The 23,077-nt window shown below is 47.0% G+C and overlaps 2 protein-coding genes across 2 annotated transcripts; both read right to left on the reverse strand.

Moving 5' to 3' along the window:
- Positions 1–13,351: 13,351 nt before the first annotated feature.
- Positions 13,352–14,398, reverse strand: LOC124677784 (probable glutathione S-transferase GSTF1). Its single transcript, XM_047213743.1, has 3 exons — positions 14,242–14,398; positions 14,103–14,151; positions 13,352–13,982 (listed from the first exon to the last, which is right to left on the reverse strand). The coding sequence occupies exons 1-3, from the start codon at positions 14,389–14,391 to the stop codon at positions 13,522–13,524; spliced, it is 660 nt and encodes a 219-aa protein (XP_047069699.1). The 5' UTR covers positions 14,392–14,398; the 3' UTR covers positions 13,352–13,521.
- A 5,034-nt stretch (positions 14,399–19,432) lies between these two features.
- LOC124672135 (mitochondrial import inner membrane translocase subunit TIM23-2-like) lies at positions 19,433–20,011 on the reverse strand. The gene has a single exon (XM_047208410.1). The coding sequence runs from the start codon at positions 20,009–20,011 to the stop codon at positions 19,433–19,435; it is 579 nt and encodes a 192-aa protein (XP_047064366.1).
- Between the last annotated feature and the right edge of the window lie 3,066 nt (positions 20,012–23,077).

Genomic DNA, 23,077 nt, shown 5'->3' on the forward strand with positions numbered 1-23,077 from the left:
ATAGAGTTGTAATAGGAAGTGTTATTTGTAATCTGGCGGGATGAGTTAGAAACCGTCCCGGACTATGTAATCCTTGTATAGCACGAATCCCTCGGCTCCACCTATATAAAGGGGGGTCGAGGGACGAGAAGATCATCGAATCATTGTCTGCAAACCCTAGTTTTCATATTCGTCGAGTACTTTTCGGCTGAAACCTTCGAGATCTACTTGCCCTCTACTTCTAACTAAACCCTAGCCTATAATCCATAGGCATTGACAAGTTAATCCCTTGTCAGCGGCTCTGGAAGGTTTCGCGTACCGTGGCTTATTCGTATCGTGTTTTAGGTCAGGGACCTTTATATAGGCGAAGAGGCGGAGTCGGAGGGCTGACGAGGCGGCAACACACTAGGGGGGCGCGGGCCCAGCCCTGGCCGCGCCACCACCATGTGTGGGCCCCCTGTGGCTCTCCTCGCGGCGGCTCTCGGGTGTTCGGATGCTTCCGGGCAAAATAGGAACCCGGGCGTTGATTTCGTCCAATTCGAGAATATTTCGTTACTAGGATTTACGAAACCAAAAACGAGCGGAAAACGAGCCGGCACTTCGGCATCTTGTTAATAGGTTAGTTCCAGAAAATGCATAATAATGACATATAATGTGTATAAAACATGTAGGTATCATCAATAAAGTAGCATGGAACATAAGAAATTATAGATACGTTGGAGACGTATCAGTATTCATGGATGATTTTTCTGTCTATGGGAATTCTTTTGATAATTGCTTGCGAAACCTTGATAAAATTTTGCAGAGATGTGAAGAAACTAACCTTGTTCTTAATTGGGAGAAATGCCACTTTATGGTTAATGAAGGAATTGTATTGGGACATAAAATTTCCGAGAGAGGTATTGAAGTTGATAGAGCTAAAGTTGAAGCAATTGAGAAGATGCCCTATCCTAGGGATGTTAAAGGTATTCGTAGTATTCTTGGTCATGCTGGTTTTTATAGGAAGTTTATTAAAGATTTCTCTAAAATTTCAAAGCCTCTTACTAATCTTCTTCAAAAAGATGTACCTTTCATTTTTGATGATGATTGTAAGGAAGCCTTTGAAACTCTAAAGAAAGCCTTAACAATCGCTTCCTCGTAGTTGAACCTCCCGATTGGAATTTGCCTTTTGAAATTATGTGTGATGCTAGTGATTTTGCTTGTAGGTGCTGTCCTTGGACAGCGAGTAGATAAAAAATTAAATGTTATTCATTATGCTAATAAAACTCTAGATGCTTGCTCAAAGAAATTATGCTACAAGCCGAGAAAGAGTTATTAGCCGTAGTTTTTGCATGTGACAAGTTTAGATCCTATATTGTTGATTCAAAAGTCACAGTTCATACTGATCATGCTGTAATTAGGTACCTTATGGAAAAGAAAGATGCTAAGCCAAGGCTTATTAGATGGGTGCTTCTTTTGCAAGAATTTGATTTACATATTATAGATATGAAAGGTGCTAATAATCCTGTTGCTGATAATTTATCTAGATTGGAAAATATTGCTTATGATCCTGTTCCTGTTAATGATAGTTTTCCAAATGAACAATTGGCTGTAATAAAGGTGAGCTCACGAGACAGTCCTTGGTATGCTGATTATGCTAACTTTATTGTTTCGAAGTACTTGCCTCCAACCTTTTCAGCTCAGCAAAGGAGGAAATTCTTTTATGATTTGAGGCATTATTTTTGGGATGACGCGCACTTATATAAAGAAGGAGTGGATGGTATTATGCGAAGATGTGTCCTGAATTATGAACAACAAGAGATATTGAGTAAATGTCATGGTAGTGTTTATGGAGGACATCACGCCGGAGATAGAACCGCGCAAAAGGTTCGACAATCAGGTTTTTATTGGCCAACACTTTTCAAAGATGCAAGGAAGTTTATCTTATCTTGTGATGAATGTCAAAGAGTTGGTAATATCTCTAGACGCAATGAAATGCCTATGAATTATACTCTTGTTATTGACTCGGTCCTTCCTCATGTGGCCACACATCCATCTCAATACGCGCATCTCCGACACACCTAACTGTTGAACATGTCACCTTCTAGTCGGTCAACACTCAGTGCCATACAACATTGCGGATCGAACTGACATCCTATAGAACTTGCCTTTTAGCTTTTGTGGCACTCTCTTATCACAAAGAACACCAGAAGCTTGACGCCAATTCATCCATCCGGCTTTGATCCGGTGGTTCACATCTTCATCAATATCCTCATCCTTGTGCAGGATTGACCCCAAGTATCGAAAGGTATCCTTCTGAGGCACCACCTTCCCATCAAGGCTAACTTCCTCCTCCTCGTGCCTAGTAGTACTAAAACAGCACATAATGTACTCAGTTTTAGTTCTACCAAGTCTAAAACCTTTCGATTTCAAGGTTTGTCTCAACGCCGACTAAAATTATTCTCCTCCACCGAGTCTCCGGTCACATCGCATCCGCCGCAGCAGCTGAGTCGACCTGCTCACCGACTCAGCTCCGGCTACCCGATCCCACTTAGGCATCTCCGCCTAGCCACCGACGTCGGATCCATCGAATTGGGCGCGCTAGCTCCAGCACGAGTCGATGGCGGATTCAGCTGGCCACGGCTGGGATTCTTCGAGGCACGGCCGGATCCGCGTGGCCCCCACCTCCGGCATGTCCTCGTCCTTCATGTGTCGTTGCAGCTCGTCGACTTTCGGGTTGAAGGAGATCCCGGAGCTCGCAGCGGTGGCGACGCCCGCAACCGCATCGGCACTGCTACGGCTCTAGCAACAGCACTCGCACCAGCTCCGGTAGCTTCGTGGGTACCCAACCCGGCACCTAGTGATTCCGGCGCCGGATGCAAGTGAATTTATTCCCATTTTTCAGTTGAGAGCTCACAGATTTTGGAGGCCGGAGATAAATAGCAAGGTGAAGAGAAATTCCAAATGGTCGGAGGATGAGGACAATACTTGTATTTCGCATGGCATCATCACACAAGTTGGTGCAAATCAACCCTCCAACAATTTTAGGAAGAGCTCCGTGACAATTACAATCAAAAAAGTAGTGGAGAAGCTCGGTCGTTTGATGGTGATTATGAATAGGTGGAACGTGCTAGTGATGCACGCTATTGCGCGAGCCTACGTCAATCTAGAGCACTAATAATCTATCGAATTATGAATTTTATGTTATGTTATCATGTATTCATGTGGTCAACTTTGCAAATTATGTTTAAAAAATAATTTTAGTCCTCTAAGCTATTGGGTATGGGATCTACGGCGCTGTATTTAGAGGACTATATATGGAAATTGAAAGGAAAATAGGAGTTATAGTGAGTGTCCTCTAAATTAAAGGGAATCGGTTAAAGATGCTCTAAGAAAATAGTGTTGCTTAATTCTAGAGTACTAACATACTAGTCAGTATTTGTAGTATCCGAACCTGGCATTTCTTTCATCAAAGATGAAAACCATTTCAACTTCCCAAGGGGTGCAAAGCTGACAAGTTTTCAGCAAGTACAAATTATTACCATGAATCCATGATGAACCTGGTCTCTGTCCCCGGTACGCTGCATGGCAGGCGAGGGGAGGGAGGGAGAAGTGTACGGTGGGCGAAACAAAAGCCACCACAGGCTTGACTCTCGAGCACCGGTGTCATGGATGCGTTGTGAACTGGCCATCGTAAGATAAAGCTCTTCGTACAGTAGCAAAGGCCATCATATCGGGCAAGCTTTTTCTAGGTTTTGACATTGAAGGGCACTGAAAAGGTGGCAAGGAGCTAAACTCCAAGAACTGCAAATTTTCTGTTTCACTGTCTTGTCTGTGGGCATAATGGTTGAGCAATCATAGCGGTTAGGATTATTTGTCTCTCAGGCAATTATATTTTGGTAATAGAAATCTAAGTGCTGATCAAATTAGTGACCATATGCTCCATAGCGGAAATGGTAAAATATTTGTCTTAATTTATTGAATAGGAAGAGGTAGCACAAACAGCTTGCCCAAAGGCAATGAACAAAACCATAACGGAAGGAAAATGGAAAACAACAAACATGGAGTCAAAAGCCTACTCTACCGGCACAAGATGGCACAAACTACATATCACCGGCGAAGATCCACAAGGTCGCCTCCACCTTGATGCCGAGAACACCAGAAACAGCTGGGAGGAAGTGTTTATAAAGACTAGGGGTGTCTCGTTCATTCCAAAGTTCCAAGAGACACGCATCACCGGGGAGGTCATGGAGTTTCTCCTTCTATAGGATGGGAGTGAACCAAAAGGACCACCAAGATTAGACATCATGAAAGTCCCATTCATGAGGCTCGAAAGAATGTTCCCAAGCCAATCCTTGATTATAATCCAAACCCAAATAGCATAGCGGCATTTGAAGAAGTATGTGGGAGGTCGTCTCCGGCTAGCGGTTGCAAAGGGGACAATCCCCCAATTGAGCCATCCTGACCGAGCATGGCAATCCACCATCCAAACTCTATTTTGGATGATAAGCCACGAGAAACTTTGCACTTTGGAGGGGGGGGGGCTAGTTCTTCCATATTGAAGAATTCATTTGAGCCTCAATGGAACTGGCTAATTGGGCCTTGTAAGCCGAGGTTGATGAGTACGTCAGGGAGAGTCATTTTCCTAACAATGGACTAATGGGGTCTTGAACATCGTCTGGAAGCTTCGGTTTAGAGCTGAAGTACCAAGACATGTGAATACCTAAAGTAGGTGCATGAGCGAGGAGGCTATCACATAACTCAATTTGTTGCACACATGCGTTATCTTGAAGAGCATTTCTCACAAACCAAGATTTCTATTTTGAAAGGGCGAAGATGGGGTGCAATAGTGTTGATGCTAATCCCCCAAGGGCATTCCAAAAACAAGCTTTATTTCCATCTGCTATGAGAACCTTGGTCATGGCGTAAAGAACTCCATATCCGCCTTGTTGCAAGGTAGTTCGGTGCACACTCAAGGTATCTCCGGGGCGGTTCATTCTAGTTGCCGGCTTACAACCACCTTAGGCAAATGAATCTATAAAATCTTTGCATATTGAGGATTCCAAGCCCTTTAATAGTGGTACGCTTGCACCCCAAGGTCCAATTAATCTTGCATTTACCACTAGAAGCTTTGGAGGCACCCACTCAAAGAAAAGCTCTAATAAGTTTTTGTAGTGCCCGGAGAAGCTCAATATAATGGGGACGTCGAGGATGGTGAGGTGATGGTTTGCTTGAGAAGTAAGCAAGCGATTTGGCCAAAGCCATGTGTCCGGCGAATGGCCATGTTGAAAAAAAATCCCCTCCCAAGGGACAACACGGTCGACCACCTTATCTTCTTGGTGTTGGAAGTGGATTCTTTTTAGCTTCTTGAGTGCAAGAGGAAGCCAAAGTATCTCAAAGAGAAGTTCGTAGAAGTGGCCGGAAGCTTGTGTAGAATGTCGATAATATCAAGGTCTTGGCATCTAATAGGCACTACCAAACTTTAATGAAAGTTTGTTTTGAGACCAGTGACATCGCCAAAATTGTTGAGGATTTGGGTAAAGAGGAAATATCCTCCGTTATAGAAGCCATGAAAATGCCAGCATCTTCCGCATGAAGGGAAGTGCAGAATTGTGCACCTTTGCCTGTGGGACGATGAAACCAACATTGATCCGTTGCTATGTCAACGATGATCTCAGGAAGTGGAGAAAAGAGCCACAAGCTAATCACGAAAACGGTATCTGAAATAACATTATACACTAATCTAGCAGATGCATGCATGATGTGCAGATCATGTATTAAACGGTACCATCCGAGTATGTCATCAAACCTCCATCAGTTCTGATCATGCAGGAATGGCAAGACAGAGCCTCGTCTCTGCGATTTCTAAAATTGACACGTTTGTTGTTTTCTCCTGCGCAGGTTTCTGGCTCTTCTGTTTGGACTCTCCACTTCTTATAACCTGCAAAACTGCGCTATACTGAAACTAATTACCGCACTTTCTTGCACAAATTACTGCATAACTGAAGCAAGGCACTCACCCCATAAACATGCAGCTCTAATTGGGTTCCCTGCGACAACGGAGTTGAGGATTCCCTGCGTCTCGGTCGTATTAGACTGGTGGTAATCAATCTGCATCCTGGAAACTCTCTTGAGCACATGAAACCAACCTGAACATGCCCGTTCGGAAAACCCGACCTGAACACCCAGAGGCATGCTCAAGAATCTGGCAGAACATGAATTTGTCGCTGGCTGTACGACGGAACTGCAGAACCCAACGAGCTCGCACGCGCGCACGCGCTGATCGACTGATGGACGGGACGGGCAGATGAGGACGAGGCGGGGAGGGAGGGAGCCGGCACGGCGTGGTTCCTCGCATCGCATCACGCCGGCGCGTGCTTCCCTGCCGACGATCCGTCATCATCTCCGCGCGAAACGCCGAAACGGCGGAAACGGCGCGAGTGCGCCCCAAACCTACCTGCGACCGCGCTGTGAAGACTGAAGCCCGATTGGTCCAAATAAAGGCCATCTCCAACCGCCCCGCATTTCGAACCGTTTTTCAGTTCGCCTGGATCCACGTACGATGGCCAGTGAGTCAGGTTGCAAGCGGGGCGGGTTGCGGCTGCCCGCCAGAGAGTCACGCGGGGCAGCGCATGCTGTGCGGACCGTCGCGGAACGCCGCATACTTCCGCTGGAGCTGGCGCGGGACACAGCTGCACACCGCACTATCCCGCGTCATCCCGCATCACGCACGCGCGGAGCATACTTGGCGCGGCACAGAGCAGCTAGCTAGCTAGCGACTGATCGATCGGAAGCCAGTGCTTAGAGAAGCTAACTAAACAGATTGGAAGTACAGTACATGCAAACAATACTTGAGAGACATTTAGGGAATAAAATAACTAAGTACCATGCAATTTTAGCAACTGCTGGAATTTTGAACAAAACAAGGTTGATTGCAACAAAGCATGCATGGAGAGTTATCCAGTAACTAGGGCATCTCTAGCGGGGTATCTCTAGCGGGGTGACTCAAACGGACTAACCTGTCCGCCGCGATCTATCGTCCACCAAATTTGGAAAATCGACGTGTCGGCCCATGCTTGTGGACAGCGTTGAGCTCCAAGCACCGGCGCCCGACCTTCGACACATCGCCCGCATACGCGGATCGTACCGCTTCCTCCACCACGAGCTGAAGCCGCCACGTGCCTTCGCACGGCGCGAGTCGCAGTACTACCGCGACCTAGAGGCGCCGGAGTCGTGAGATTCGCCGCCGGGCCGCTCAATCTGCGGCGACACTGGAGGCGTCGAGCTCCGGCGTGCCGTGTCGCCTCGCCTTCACCGAGCGGTCTAGCTCGGCGCCTCCGCCCGTCGCCGCGAGTTCGATCTCGGTGACTACGCGGAGGGACGACGACATCCCCACCCTCTCTACGAAGCTCGAGCTTGCCGCCCCGCGGCGATGGCCGGCAACTTCGTCCCCGATGCGGCCCTGGGCATGGTGACAAAGCTGCTGGAGCGGAAGAGCCGCCGCGGCGCAGAGAAGAAGGCGGAGTGGCTCCGCGAATAGGCGGCGCGGGACACTGCTACATTCCGCTGCTGACGCTCCTCCGCCGCCAGCTGCTGCCGACGCTCCATCGCCTCCCGCCGCCGATGCTCGATCGCCTCCCGCCGTTCACGGTACTGCGCCTCCCGCTCCTCGCGCTAGCGCCGGCGCTCATCATTGCGCGATGCTGCTCGGGCGGCGAGGGTTGTGCTTGTGGCGGAGAAAGGGGTGCCGGCGGAAGCGCGCGGTGGCGTGCGAACGCCGGCGATGCGTGGAGGCTGCACAACACCGACGAGCCTACCCCTCCGTCGCCATTAAGGCAAAGCTGCGACGCTTCAATCGTGTGTCACTGCTGCGCGTGAATAACTTCCGCCGCGAGGTGGCGGCTGTTAGGTCCAATCTTGAATGTGCCGGCGGCGCATCAGTCCCACCACGCCTCGCCTCGCTTTTCGTTGTGTCCGCTATGTCCGGAGCGTCTCCTGTGGGGCGGGGCTGCGTCGGACAGAAAACGGGTTTTGGGGACGCGGCTAGGAACGTTTTTTTGTCCGGTGCGTCCCAAATCTCTTTGGGGACGGTTTGGGAAACGCGATAGAAGATGCTCTTAGATATACACTAAACGCACATACCCATAGAATTTCTGAAACTAATCACGAGCTAGGTACACGATATATATACTACAAACGTATAACCGTAAGAGACTTCCTTTTCAGAAATGCACGATCGCTCTCATTGATTTGCCTTTTGCGGGACTATGCAGTTCTGCGAGATGGCTAGTGGACAACGCGAGCGCAACTGCTTCGGCCCGCTCGGAACACACGGTCAGTGCAGCGGCGCCGGGCAGGCCTTCTTTGCGGGGCGGTGTAGCGGCGGAGCGGGACGTCCCGCGTCGCTTGCAACCTGACCAGTGAGATATTATGACCAAGAAACAAAAGGGTTTATTCCAACTAGAGGTTTTAGGCAGGGGATCCTCTCTCTCCCTACCTTTTTCTGATTTGTGCGGAGGGTTTATCGAGTTTACTAGCTCATCAAGAGGAGGTTCGTGGTATTAAAGGGGTAAAGGTGTGCAGAAATGCACCATCAGTGTCACATCTTTTATTTGCTGATGATTCCTTGATCCTTATGAAGGCCATAGTTAATGCAACCTCGTTGAGACAAGTACTTGATCAATATTGCGCAAATTCGGGGCAATTGGTGAGTGAAGGAAGTGTAGTATTTATTTCAGCCCCAATGTTGATGTTCTTATTAAGGCTGATATATGTTACGAGCTGAATATTATGAGCGAGGCTTTATCTGATAGATATTTGGGACTTCCTGCTATGGTGGGGATAGACAAGAGTGATAACTTCATGTATTTGTTGGAAAGAGTGATAGCCCGGCTGAATGGGTGGAAGGAGAAAACAATGTCAATGGAAGCAAAAGAAATTCTACTAAAAGCAGTAATTCAATCTATATCTGTTTTTGCGATGGGAGTATTCGAAATACCCAAGAATATTTGCAAAGCCATTACTGATGCTATGGCAGATTTCTGGTGGGGTGATGCCGAGGATCATAAGAAGATGCATTGGAGGGCATGGTGGAGAGTGTGTATTCCAAAAATTGATGAAGGGATGGGATTCTGTGATCTTCATTCTTTCACTTTGGCGATGTTGGCAAAACGAGACATGGAGACTCCTCAATAATCCAACCGAGTCTATGTGCTTCGATACTTCAAGCAAAGTACTATCCGAGATGGTAATCTGTTGGCTGCTCTGGGCCTAAGAAAGGATCTTCTTTTACCTCGCGAGCATCATTAGTGGTATACAAACTTTTAAGAGGGGTCATATCTGGCGCGTGGGAAACGGCACAAGGATTAATATATGGAAAGATCACTGGGTACCAGGGAGTGTTACACGTAAAATTGAAACTGCCCGTGGTAATTGCTTATTGAGGACGAGTTGATGACCTAATTGATCCAACATCCGGCCTTTGGGATGAACAATTAATTAGGGATATTTTTAACCCTTTGGATGTTAGAAGAATTCTACAGATTCCTATCAGCCAAGATTTAGGTGAAAGACTTTATAGCCTGGCACAAGACTAGTAATTTTTGTTTCTCCGTGCGGTCGGCCTACTATTCAGAATGGGAGCATCGAGTTTGGTTTTAAAATTAGAAGCAATGTTGGACAAGGTTCATCGTCGAGAAATCCAGTTTGGGGGATTGTTTGGAAAGCTGCAAGTTCCATCAAAGTCAGAATTTTTATCTCGGAGAGCTTTGCATGGCTTGGTCCCTGGAATGGCTATCTTAGCAAATCGACATATAAAAGTGCCAGCCCAATGTCCTATTTGTAAGATGGGGGCTGAGGATATTATGCACTTGATATTTACATGTAACCGAGCAAAGGAGGTGCGGACGGCTTTAGGACTGAATGAGTTTATCATGCAATGGTCAAAACTTGATAAATGCGGGAGTGTTGTGCTTGACGAGATCCTACGTTCAGATTTGAATCACCCGCCATTACTTGGCTCCCTGAGTACGAAGGAGACGATGGCGGTGGCGGCCTGGTATATATGGTGGCAGCGACGAGAAGGAGTGAAGGGGGGAAAAGTCGCTTCACCAATCAGCTCAGCATTCTCAATTAAAGCCTTAACTATGAATTTTTCTCTAGCTGAACAGAGAGCAACGCCGAAGGTGATAACATGGAGTAAACCTCCAGCCCGACATTACAAGCTCAACATAGATGCATGTTTCTTTCCTAATGGTTCGGGTGCTACAGCAGCTGTGATAAGAGATGATCATGGTGAGGCGATCCGAGGCGGGACTTGGCCATTACTGAATATGTTAAGCCCAGCATCTGCTGAAGCAATGGCGTTGAAGAATGGCATGCTTGTTACTTGAAAATATTGGATGTTCTCCTGTAGTGGTGGAATCTGATAGCTTGGACTTGATTACAACATGCAACGGAAGATTGAGCTTTGGAGTCCTTATGCAAGCAATACTGCCAGATTGTTTTCAAATGGCTCGAAGAATTGGACGGATATCATTCCAGCATTGTTCCAGAGAGGCAAACAAGACGGCGCATAATCAAGCTAGATTAAATTTTGAGTCTAATAATTTTTGTATTTGGGATAGTAATCCTCCTTCATCTGTTGATGTGTTGAACGATGTAACTGTACTGAATTTGTAAAGCAGCAAGTATCAGACACACTCTTTTCCTTACCAGGTACCGAAGGGGACTGGAAGGTTTTAATGAGGGCGGCTTGCTGACTTAATATATTTGTTTTCAAAAAATATCGGAATTACTACACGTACGACTGAATTAGTCCGACTTTTGTCCGACAAGCCGATGTGCAACCAGGATACTTCCTACGGCTCTGTACAACTTCGTACACAAATCGAACACATTTTGTCGTGCGGTAGCGCTCCGATGGCGGCCCCCAAATATGCATGGCTGCTAGATGAATGTTTTTTTAATTCATAATTCGCTAAAATGGTAGAAATTAAAGTTGCAACATAAGTAGTTCAGATTCAATTGGCCGACACACCAAAGTTTCATCGGTGCACATGAGGCCTTGCCATCAACGGTGTTGGACTCGCTGAGCGCATTGGCATCATACGACACATATAGGTCGTGCCAATTGGGGCAATCCTTCAGCGCCATCCACGTTGGCAATCTTGAATTGGCCCAAAGAGTGGGTCATCAAGTCGGCAACACCAAGGCCACTCACCTTACGCTTCTTCGTCTTGTCGGAGGCGGCGTTGAACTTGGTAATTTTCTCTTGGATCCACGCCCACCTTCTCATGAGCAAGGCCTCACTCCGGTCGCTCACAAAAAGGTTATCACCCAAATGTTTGTGCTCGTGGAATTAGTTGTGGATCTTCTTCCAAAATATGTCACCCCTTTGTTGGGCATCCCAAATTTGATCTTGTCCAACATACCTCCATGCCTCGCAAAGGCACACGTCCTCAAGCTCGGTGAAGTTCCCGGTCAACGCTCCTTTCGTAACTTGAGGTTGATACTCCTCAAAGAAATGTACCTCGTCGATGGAGATAGGGGCGTCCTGGGTGCCACCTTGGGTGGCATCATGTTGCCCTTGGGTGCCACCTTCTGTGCCACCACCGCCATTGATCATGCCGGCCATGGTATCAACTCCATCGAAGTAGGACCTCCACATGCAAGGGGTCGCATCGTCATTGCTAACTCGATGAGCGAAACAAAGCGGAAAGCAAAATTGTAGTTTTATACCGGACCCGAAGGCAAACTGGGCCGCGTCGCCATTTCGTCGACCAGGTTGCGGGGGGAGGGGGTTGTGGGGTTGCCCGAGACCCGATGAGCCGCTCATTAGGGGACTCGCCGACCTTGGGGGACTTTTCCCTTGAAAGTCGGGACACTGTTGGTCGATTGGAAGCTGGCGTCTTGGACGCGGTTGAGCCTAGTGGCCAGCGCGTTGGCCAACACCTGGCCCACCGAGAGCGTCGACCACCGTGTCCCAGCATGACAACGTCATGAGCTACGCCCTCGCCTCGCTGGACCTGCGGCCTCCATGGATCGAGCTAGGGCACGGGGGCGGCGGCTGGATGAGAGTGGAAGAGGGAGGAGAAGTGTGGAGGGTTGTGTGCCTAGTGGATACATTTCTCCCCTCGAGCATTGTCCATGCGTTGTCGGCTCTGCCGCAAACCTGGCCCAACTTTGAAACGGACGGGACCGCCTCTCGCGGTCCGCTTGTTGGGTCTCATTTTCGGCCTCCGCGGACGAACACAATCCATCTAGATGGCGGCGGCAGGGAGGGGGGCGTTGGAGATGGCCTAAAGGGCGCGTTTGGTAGGATGGGTAAGTTTTAGGGCTGAGTGGGGGCAGACTCAAAAATCGTGTTGCACGTTTAAGATGGGCCACGGGCCAACTTTTGAGTTGAGAGTTTTTCAAGTTGATAAAGTACATTATTTTAGCATCTAAATTTTTTTGGCCCATTTTTTAAAAACACTTTAAAATGTTATTTTTGATTGGTTCAAAAGTGGGGTCTGTGTAGCCCAAGCTCCAAACGTCTATTCTCGCCAAGTGTACAGGTTCTATGGCGATCTTTGGAGGCTGTACATCCGGAGACAACTACAAACTCTGGCCCGTATTACTTGTCGTGGATGCACAAGCAAGCTGGCTACAAATCATCTCATGGTTGCGACAAGTAAATGGGGCCAGAGGCCGAGAGGGAGTACCTCAAATCCAATTGGCAAGCGAAAAAATGGCATGTGCTAGGCCGATTTGGGATAAAATTAATCACCACCACTAGGTGTCCGATTAATATAAAAGGCTAAATGTGTAGCGTCCGTGGATCACATCATAACACGTACCTGCCTAGCAAAATACTATTGCAACTCACCACAATATTTTTTACGATGCAAAAAATACCGCAACATTTCAAAAACACCAATAGAACAACGAAAAAGTAGAAAATCTTCACTCTAGCAAAAACCGTTGGTTCAAGCAAAATAAACAAGTAAAGTTTTAAAAAAGTTTATGCAACATACAAGGCTAACGCATCTCATGAGAACATTTACAATTCATAAAACATTTGTAGAAGACGCCCAAGATCTCGCTTTGGGTTCATAATATCGCAATATAGCGTTTCTGCGATGGCAGCAAAACACACACGAGTTTGAAGCATTTTAAACCCACATTTGCAACATAGAAAATTCGTGATCTAACTTCTGACATTCAACATTCATGCAATTTCCGCTCATGTGCTTGCAGCAAAACCCACACGATTGTGTATCCATTTGAACACATGTAGGTGTAAACGACTAGTCCCTGAACAAACTAACCTCATGCTATCATCCATGGAAGCTCGTGTCTCGCCGATTCATCATCGTCGGCAGCGAATCCATCTCCCTATATCCCCGTTGGCACTAGTTTTGGCGACCCCAGGCCCATTCCAATTCGAAGATGATCTAATCGATTAATTGGTATGGTAGACCATCCAGCAAATTATTTTATTCTGTATCTTGAACTCTACACTTCACCTTTATTACCCAATCGTGGTTACATCATCCACCGATGTGGGACAATCACACGTGATTAAACCATTTTAGGATGCAGGTTGGTGCTGATCTTCTTCATAGAAGGCCGCAGCATGAGCTTCTCCCACCACGCTTTCACGGAAGGGAACGAATCAAAGAGAGACGCGTATGGAGTCTCCATGAAGCGACAGGTGAAGGGGAAATGGCTGAGATCCGCCGAGCTAATGAAGTTTCCAGCCAGGTACTCGTGCTCAGACAGACGAGCCTCATAAACCTCAAGCACCTTCTTCAGCTTATCCACGCTCTCGTCGACGACCTTCTGGTTCGTCGGTATGCCGTAGGCCGTGGGGTATATGATGCACTCCATGACGATAGGCGCGAGCGCCTGGTTGTACTGGTGTGCCTCGACCTCGGTCCAGACGTCCACCATTGCTGCTTCTTGCAGGTTGCCTTCCCTTAACATGTCGACTTCGTCTGTCCTGTATTTGCGAAGTATGTACTTTGCAATCGCACGGGACTCTGCAAGGACGAAAACATCCGACAGAACATGTCGCAACTAAGCATGACACTGATAAGTGAAAACAGGTATTGGTAGATAATCCAAAAGAAAAAATGGCATAAGGCAAAAAAAGGTTTTACCAAAGAGCATGAGGTCTCCATCTTGGAAAGCTGGGATTACACCAAATGGCTGCAAGAATCCAGCAACAACACAAATGAATCAACCAGGTTGGACGAAATGATTCCAAAAATTCTGCGAAATCAAAAATATGTGCCTCACGTTTCGGGCGAGGTGCTCGGGCTTCTTGTGCTCCTTGGTCGGGAAGTCGATGTCCACAACCTCGTAGGCCACGCCGACCTCCTCCAGGCACACCAGCACCCGCGCCACGTTCGTGAACCTCGCCGACCCAAACACCTTCACCGGCGCCATTGCTTGGTTGTCTGTCTGCAAGTTGAGATGTAAAATGGCAGCATGCCTCTTCTTATAGACGACGAGGCACAATTCTCCACTATTTTTCCCGGTGAATTCTCCACTGGCTTTCAGCTCAAGTGATGTCGTTCTGCACATGGCGGTGTTTTCCTATCAAATAGAAATACAGATTAGGTACACCACAAAGGTTCCACACCTGGGGCGATATTTCCTCAATGCGTCATTGCGTCCGTCTCCTTCCCCAGTCCCCACACCATACGTGGATGGCCTTTTAGTTCCTCGGTAGTCAGTTTTTGTTTTTCTGAGGGAGAATCAGAACTCAGTCTTCAGCAGCCAGCACGCATTTTATTTAATTAATGAATGGCTTCTTTTTCGATAAAGAGAATATATTAATATCATAAGATACTAATTAGATCCAGCCTACTGCAACAACGCAATGTCATAATAATATTACGAATGCATATAGCCAAAAAAGAGAAAAGAAACTAAGAAATAAAAGTCCCGCTACAGTATCCAGCCCTAGCAACGATAATACATCCACCACCAAGACAACACCTGAAATTCAGACTCTTCAAAAGCAACGCCTCTAAGAAGGAAACAGTGCACCAGCGCCGTTATCGCCCGATCAAAGATCTTAGGTTTTCACCCTGAAGATCGTCTCCGCTCTCAAAACAATGCCTTCAACAAGGACATTGACAGGCACAACCAGTTAAGGTCAGATCTTGGGTTTTCACCCTGAAAGATAAGACTTCGAACTTCACATGTGCTGCCGCCCCCACTTTTATACCATCTATTGCGAAGTACGGAACACCAAGCAAGCCCCTTGACAACGCAAAGACTTGAATCTCCATTAGCTAGTCCTCCAAATCCGGCCTTCATGATATTCTCCTTCTGTCTTCACCATGGATCAGGCTGTCACTTGGTGTCAACACGAGAAAAGAGCTTCACGCAACACCCTCCAAAACCAAACGGTCGGAATAAAAGCATGGTCACGCATGACCGAATATCACCGATCCAGCAAACTCCGAGGCAATAGAATCACTGTTACATTCGTCGACGGTGCCTTCCGGAACTCAACACTCCAGCCAAATCATGAAGGGCAGGCCTCCGGCAGGTCTTCATCTTCACCCAAGGCCTTTATTCAAGTTGGGCCCCCCACACCGGGCGACCACCCAGGCTGGCCATGGTTGCCGCCGGAGACACGAAGCAGATCGCAGTCCGAAGACACCGCACACGCCTGGGCACTGCCGCAGCCGAAAGCCAGTCCTCCATCGCCGGCCGCCAAGAGGCGAGGAGAAGGGGACCTAGGGTTTCCCCTTGCAGCCCGCCCCAACCCCTCCCTCCGCCACCGGCAGGGCACTCCACCACCTCGTCGTCCGTCATGGCGTCCCCGAGCCAAGGCCAGGCACCGCCATCGAGGTCCCCGACGAAAGGACCGCGCTCCGGCCCGAGGAAGACGACCCACGCCCGACCTCCTCGCGCGAGATGACGAAGAATCCCCGCCGCCGCCGCCGGCCGGCCTTTGCCAGACCGCGTCCCCGGCGGCGGCGAGGGAGGGAAGGGGGAGGCGGCGACGGCGGGGTAGAGTTCGCCCCGGCCACCACGCGGGGACGGCTCGGGAGGAGGACGGGAGGTTTAGGTCGGGAGGAAGTCGGGAGCAATGAATGGCTTCTACCTCTAGTTAACCTGATTCGCATTATATATTCTTTTCCAAACTTTGGCAACGGAAATAGGAATGCCCGGTTCAAAAAGTTAAAAATAAGATAAGTTGCCCTTTTCGTTGTTCTGTTTGGCACAAAGACAGTTGAATGTGCTAGTATTGTCAGCTGTGACATGTGGCCGTGAGGACTTCAGTAAGGACAAGATCCTTTGTGGTGCAATCAGGATTCGTGCTGCCTAACATCTAGATTTCAGAGACAAGATCATTTGTGGTCTAAACAGGATTCATATAGTGCTTAACATCTCAGATTTTAGCCACACTTTTGACTGAAGGATTCTCATAGAAATTTTGAACGATTGAGGTTGTCAAATTTTCATGGAATGAATTTCTTTGACCCATATCAGGAAATCTGACATGAGCTTAAACCTCATTTTCTTCTTACTTTAAAGTCCAATATGTCTTCTCTCTATTTCCCTCTCCCTTCTCTCCTAACTCCTCTGAAAATACCCGTGTTCATTCTTATGACCAATAGAAATGCATCACTACAAAAAAACATGTGTTTTAAAATCATGTCAGAATACACTGCACGATATTCTAGTCCATGGTTTTCCTTATTCCTTCATTTTATAATTAATTGCAATCTATGGACATGCCTATTGAGTTGTTTCACGATATTGATCATTTCCTCGGTGTAGTTAGAATCGCCGAGTTTAAGTCCCAGGGTCCAGGGAGGTGATGATGATAACTCATCTTGAGGACACCACTGGACAAGGCCGCCGTGGCTTGTCAACCGAGGTGTTTTCGCATGTTGCGGTACTGATCTTCTCCTGATTTTGCTTTACTTAATGGAACAATAGTCTTCTTAACTGGATTACAAATCTACAACAGTATATATTTGATTTTACAGAAATAGCAGGCACTACCGCACTAGTACTACATCATTTTCCTCTCTTAAGTGAATCTACATTCGTATGACCTGGTGTTGAGAAAATAAGAGGTGTACATGTTTTCCCCTTTTTTCTTCTTATAGCAACCTCAGTTTGCATCATGTACGTCACAAACAAAATTTTGGGATGCCTTGACGATATAGTAACCATATGAACAAAAGGGCAGCAGTGGAAATGATAATCTTTGTGCTCTTAAAAAGTTAAATTTCCACGAATGCAGATTTCGTGCTCCCGAGCTCCAGTGCTCCTGGTTAGTTCAAAAAATTCAAAACCATATCTGTGAGTCTTAAAAAAATTGAAAAAAATATTCGGATGTAGTTCATGAATTATCCCACAAACGTGTAAAATATCAATTCAAAATACTTTGTATTCTGAGCTGTAAAAAAATAATAAAAATGTAGATCTGTAGAAGTATGTTTCAAATCCCCAAATTTTATCAGATTTGTCATTTTTGTGTGGCCCACAATACGAAGAATTTCAAGTCACGATTTTACATGCTTGTGGGATACAACACTAACTATGTGCAGAATTATTTTCAGATTTTTTAAAACTTGTAAACCATGATTTTAAATTTATTTGAACGAGCGAGAGCACTGGTGCTCAGGAGCATATGATACTTTCCGAATTTCCACAGATTATCAAATGCAAGTTACTGTTCTGATAAGGCTTGAAAGGGCGGCAAAGGATTCTAAAAGGCAGTACCAAATCTAACATCAAATGTTCTCCTGTATGGCCCAGAAGCCCAGAACATACAAAAAATAAAACTAACACCAAACACTAGCTAGCTGGAATCACACGTGAAATTGAGATGCAATCTATCAGGCCTGATCAATATATCTCTGAACGATAAGAATAGTTGAGTATAACTACATGTTACTCCCGCCTGTAGAGACTAACGTCTGCAATTCTGCATCCAAACCTATTAAAGTACAAACAATCTAAAATTCCCAATGTTAAAGTTATTGCTTTCAGTATTCCGACACCATAGCCTACTATCATATTAACATGCCCATTGCACTAAAATTATCAAGATGCTGGATCTAACTGAAACCAATAATGCAAACTGCATAAATATTTGAGATTGTCAGTAGTCCCAATCAAGAATAAATTTTGGTTTGCATCAGTGCTTACAAAAGTTCATGTTCAGACACTTATCCACAAAAAATCAGAAAGCATATCCATAAAACGAGGAATAGCAGCACATACAGTTACTTGCAGTGGAATATAAAACGGAGGCTTTTATGCTCAATTTACATACTAGTAGCCACACTAACCAAACACTTCCAGTAGCAACCAAATGGACCATATTTGAAGACACTAAACAATCAGACAAAGATGTATTCTGCAACAATCACATATACAGCAGACAGCACAACATTAATCCATGGTATGTATGGCAATATAGCATCGCCATCACAATCTTGAGCTTCAAGCTCTAAACACGAGGCGACAACATTTAGTCCTTTGTAATACACATCTTACTATTGACGTAATATCAGAATTTTACAGCATTTCGGTATGTCTTGCCTTAACCGTTGACAGATTGATGTAACTAGCGCCTAGGCAGGAGCAGAATTGGATTTTAACAGTTCATGTTCTGACAAGATTGTTCACACAATAACAGAGGAATAACAGGAGGATCCAAGTTAGTTCAAACAGCGCTGAACATATTTTACATAAAAAACAATATAGAACTGAAACAAATGTTACACCTTCACAGTTGAACACGAATCCATCAGTCCATCACGTCCAGTAGCAACTAAGATGCACAATATGAACACACCAGAAATAGAACAAGACATAAATCTGAATCACACATACCACAGTGCATTAACCCACCATATATATAGCAGCATCTCATCACCAATCACCATAACAGCATTGAGTTTAAAGATTCAGATAAAAAAGAGCCAACTTTTAGCCATTTTCAAGTTGAGCTAATTCGATAGATTGCACACCAGTCCTCTACGCATCACCAATAAAGCTTGTTAATCTAGATAACACTCATACACAGAACTGATATAAGAAACAATATAGACCTGAAACAAATGCTACACCTTCACAGTTGAACACGAATCCATCACGTCCAGTAGCAAGTAAAATGCACAATATGAAGACACCAGAAATAGAACAAGACATAATTCTGAATCACACATCCCGCATTGCATTAACCCACCATATATGTAGCAACATAGCATCACCAATCACCATAACAGCATTGAGTTCAAAGATTCAGATAAAAAAGAGACAACTTTTAGCCATTTTCAAGTTGAGCTAATTCGATAGATTGCACACCAGTGCTCTAAGCGTCACCAATAAAGCTTGTTAATCCAGATAACACTCATACACATAACTGATATAAGGACTTGGCCAAAATACTACTGCTCCCACCATCCCAGTTGATCATCGACACTTGCTAAGTGAGTCTTGCGATTTAGACGGCCATAGGAGAGTCGTACCTCTCGAGCTCCTGCTTCCCTGCGACGGCGGCACCAGCCATGAGACCCCCGAGCAGGGCGCCGACGATCGCGGATCGCGGGCCCGAAGGTGCACGGTAGAGCAGGCCGGTTCCGAGCCCCGCGGCGACGGTGTTGCGCCAGTCGTCCCTGTCGCGGAGCCAACCAACGCCGGTCTCCACCGACGCGAAGAGCACCGCGACGACGCCGGCACGGTTGCCGTACTGGCGCCCCACGGAGCCGCACTGGTTGAGCACGCGGCTGGTGCGGAGCTTGAGCGACTCGCCACGCTCCGCCTCCTTGGCCGCGCGCCTGAGCCCCGCGACGGTCCCCGCCGCCGCGCCGGAGAGGTACGCGCAGCCGGCGTAGAAGCAGAGGCTGTCGCCCCAGGAGCGGCCCTGGCGGGGCTCGAAGAGGCACTCCGGCGAGGTCGGCAGGTCGTACAGCACGCGGGCGGAGAGGAGGTTGAGGCCCTCCGGCTGGCGCGGCGTGTAGACGCGCCGGGAGCCGCCGGGGACGCCGTGCTGGGGCTGTTCGACGTCGACGGTGCCGGCCATGGCGGCGAAGAGCGACGTCGGCGGCCGGTGCGGGTTGGGGCTTAGGGCTTTGGTGGTGTGGAGGCGAGGGAGGCGGCAGGCTTCACTTGCTGGCGGAGTGGCGGTGGCTGTTGGGGCGGAACACTGGAGCATCGTTTATTCGTTTTGGCCCAATCGGGCTTCTAGCAGTCCATATGGTTTCTACATTTCGTACCAGTGTGTGATACTTTCTTTTTCCCAAACGCTAAAAAGTGCACGGTGGCCGTTTTGTCGTGGCGAGCCAACGATTGCTGGCCGTCGGATCTTGGATGGAGAACCTGATGTATCTGCTCTGTTCCGACCGTCCCCACCTGAGGGCCCCACCATCCACCGCGACCGCACCACGCACGAAGGGACATCCCCGTCGCGCGCGTGCGAGGAAGACGGTCGAGAAACGGCTCCATTCGCTCGATCCCCATTTCTGTCGTGAGCTCCGGCCGGCGATTTCTCTAGGGTTTGGATGAGCGACGGCGTGCTCGTCGGCGCCGCGATTCGCTAGGGGTCCGGGGGTGAGGGGTAGGTTGCTCGGCGGCGCTCGATTCGCTTCCGGGGGGAGGTCCTCGTGAGCTCGGTAGGCGTAAGGAGCGGGAGGTCGACGGCGGTGGGGGCGAGCGCGAGGTTACGCTCGATCTCCGCGACGGAGATCTACCTTTTCTCGGGCGGGTGCGGTCGATTCACCGTCCAAGAGCTTCATCGCCGCCGTATCGGTGGCCGTACACTCGGCGCGTGGTGTTTTTCGCCTAGATCGATCGTCCCGTGAGCGGCTGACGGAGATCGGTTGCGGATCCGGCTACTCGGGTAATCGATATGTGCTCGGATCCCCCAATCCCCCGGTAGGACTTGATTTCCTTGTTCAATTTTGTCCCCATTTTGATGGTGCGGGATTTTTGGAAGTAGATGGATGGCAGTGCATGGACTCTCCCCTGTATATCCACTTTTTGTCCTTGTTCCATGGTTCTTATGGTCCCACTGTAGAGCATGTTTTTGGAGTAATTTTGTACTTGTTGTTATGGTTCCCATTGTTTCCCTGTTGATCATGGTTGGAGTAATTTGTACACCCGAAATTAGATGATGCTAGTACAGCTTTTATGTTCTCGAGTTGTTTATTAGACCTTGTATGTAGAGTAACTTTTTGCTGTTTGTGTTTGATAGTCATTCTAGCCTAAGTTGTTTTTGCCATGCTAGTGCACCTGCACGATATAGGCTACCAATTTTAGATGATACCGGTACTAGCTTATGATGCTTGCTTATTAGTGGTTATTTTTGCTCTTTGGAACATTCTAATTCATATGAGGCTGCTTATTGAAGTTTGCTGGTTGTTCTTATTGAAGTTGATTTGCCATGCCATGAGATGGCACAAGTTGGCGATTATTCTTGTTTGAAATAAGTTGTTACGTCATTATAATTAAGTTGTCAACTAGGAGTCATTAAGTTGGCTCGTCGGTGTTACTTAAGTTGCTTTTCAGAATTTTTCATGCCATAAACGATGCCATGAGTTTTCCGTTGTCCATGTTTCAACTTGTTTTGTCATTATGATCAAGTTGTCCACTATAAGTAATCATGTTGGCTGGTGGTTCTTAATTAAGTTGATTTTGTGTTTTTTTACATGACATGAACGATCCCTTTGAGTTTGCCCATTATATGTCTTAAACAAGTTGTTCTTGGAAATACATCTAGTTGTGTAACTTTTCCAAATACATATAGTTGTTCCAAGTAAAGCAAAGTTGATGTCTGCTTTCGGTCATGTTTTGCTTAAGTTTTAGCGGAACGAGAGATTTTGTATGTTTTTGTATGACCATGTAGACTAACTTGCATAAGTGGTGATGCGAGTTGCATTGTACATTTTTGTGTGCGTATGTAAGCATGTTAGGGAGATGACTAAGAGGTTTTTGATTGCCATAAGAGCTATGTAAGCATGTAAGCATGTAAGCATAAGAGCTATGTAAGCATGTTACGAGAGATTTTTGATTTACTATTCATCAACGAGGTGTAGGGAGATGACTAAGAGGTTTCCGCGTCTACAACTACCGAGATGGAGCAACGGGCAGACCTGCGGTAACGGGCGTGCAGCCTCGCCGGCATGTATAGCATCGACCTTTTTTTGTTTTTCATAGCATACTTAAGTTCGCTATTCTGAAATTATTTTGAGTTGTCTTTTGATAGCATGCCTTAGTTTTTTTTTGGAAGTAAATTGAGTTGTTCGACATTACTTTGTCCTTACTTATGTTGAATATGTTGTTCTTTTTTTCAGGCTGCAGTTGCGGATAATCCTATGAACATGAATGGTCCGAATCCTGTACCCGCTACTAATTTACGATCCCGTGGTGCTACTTCAGGTGGTGGTAATCATGCGAGAAAATGTGGGTGGACCTTCGCAGCTGTGGTTGAACCTAAGAAAAGCCGTGCATTCCTGTCGGTATGTCCAATTCATACTTCCTCGCTTGTGTGTATTAGTTTTCTTATGTTGTGTGTGAAATTGTCCTGAATTACTACTTGACCTTTTTTTCTCCTTTATCGTGGTGTGCAGCTTGGTAGGAATAAAGCGTCTCCTGCTAGACTTGTGAAGCTGAATGAAATTTTATCAGGTGATCAGAAGAAGTTGATCACGAGTGGGGGTGGGGAGGAATGTTGATGGTTAAAGCTACTTGAGATGCCTGTTGATCTAAGCATGTGGGTCTTGGCATGTTTTGACCCAATTAGAAGTGAGCTAGCTATACCAGGGAGGGGGACCATTCCCGTCGATGCAGCAAGTTACAACAAAGTCTTTGGGCTACCCAATGAAGGTTTGCCTGTACGGTATGAAATGGAAACTGAACCTATAGCCTTCATGAACGAAGAGTACAACATTCAGGGCGGGTCTGCTCCAGGTTTCAAGCAGTGGCGCAAGATGATTCGAGGAAATGGGAGGGGCAGGCTGATATGAAGTTCCTACGGGCATCTTGTCTTGCTTGTTGTGAGCTGCTTTATTTCACCATCAACAAGTGCCAATATCAGTCCAAGGTCATATCCAAGTCTAGTGGATCTCAATGTCATGAAGAAGTCTAATTG

This window comes from Lolium rigidum, chromosome 7 (genome assembly GCF_022539505.1).
Source record: "Lolium rigidum isolate FL_2022 chromosome 7, APGP_CSIRO_Lrig_0.1, whole genome shotgun sequence".
In the NCBI taxonomy this organism is placed as follows: Eukaryota; Viridiplantae; Streptophyta; class Magnoliopsida; order Poales; family Poaceae; genus Lolium; species Lolium rigidum.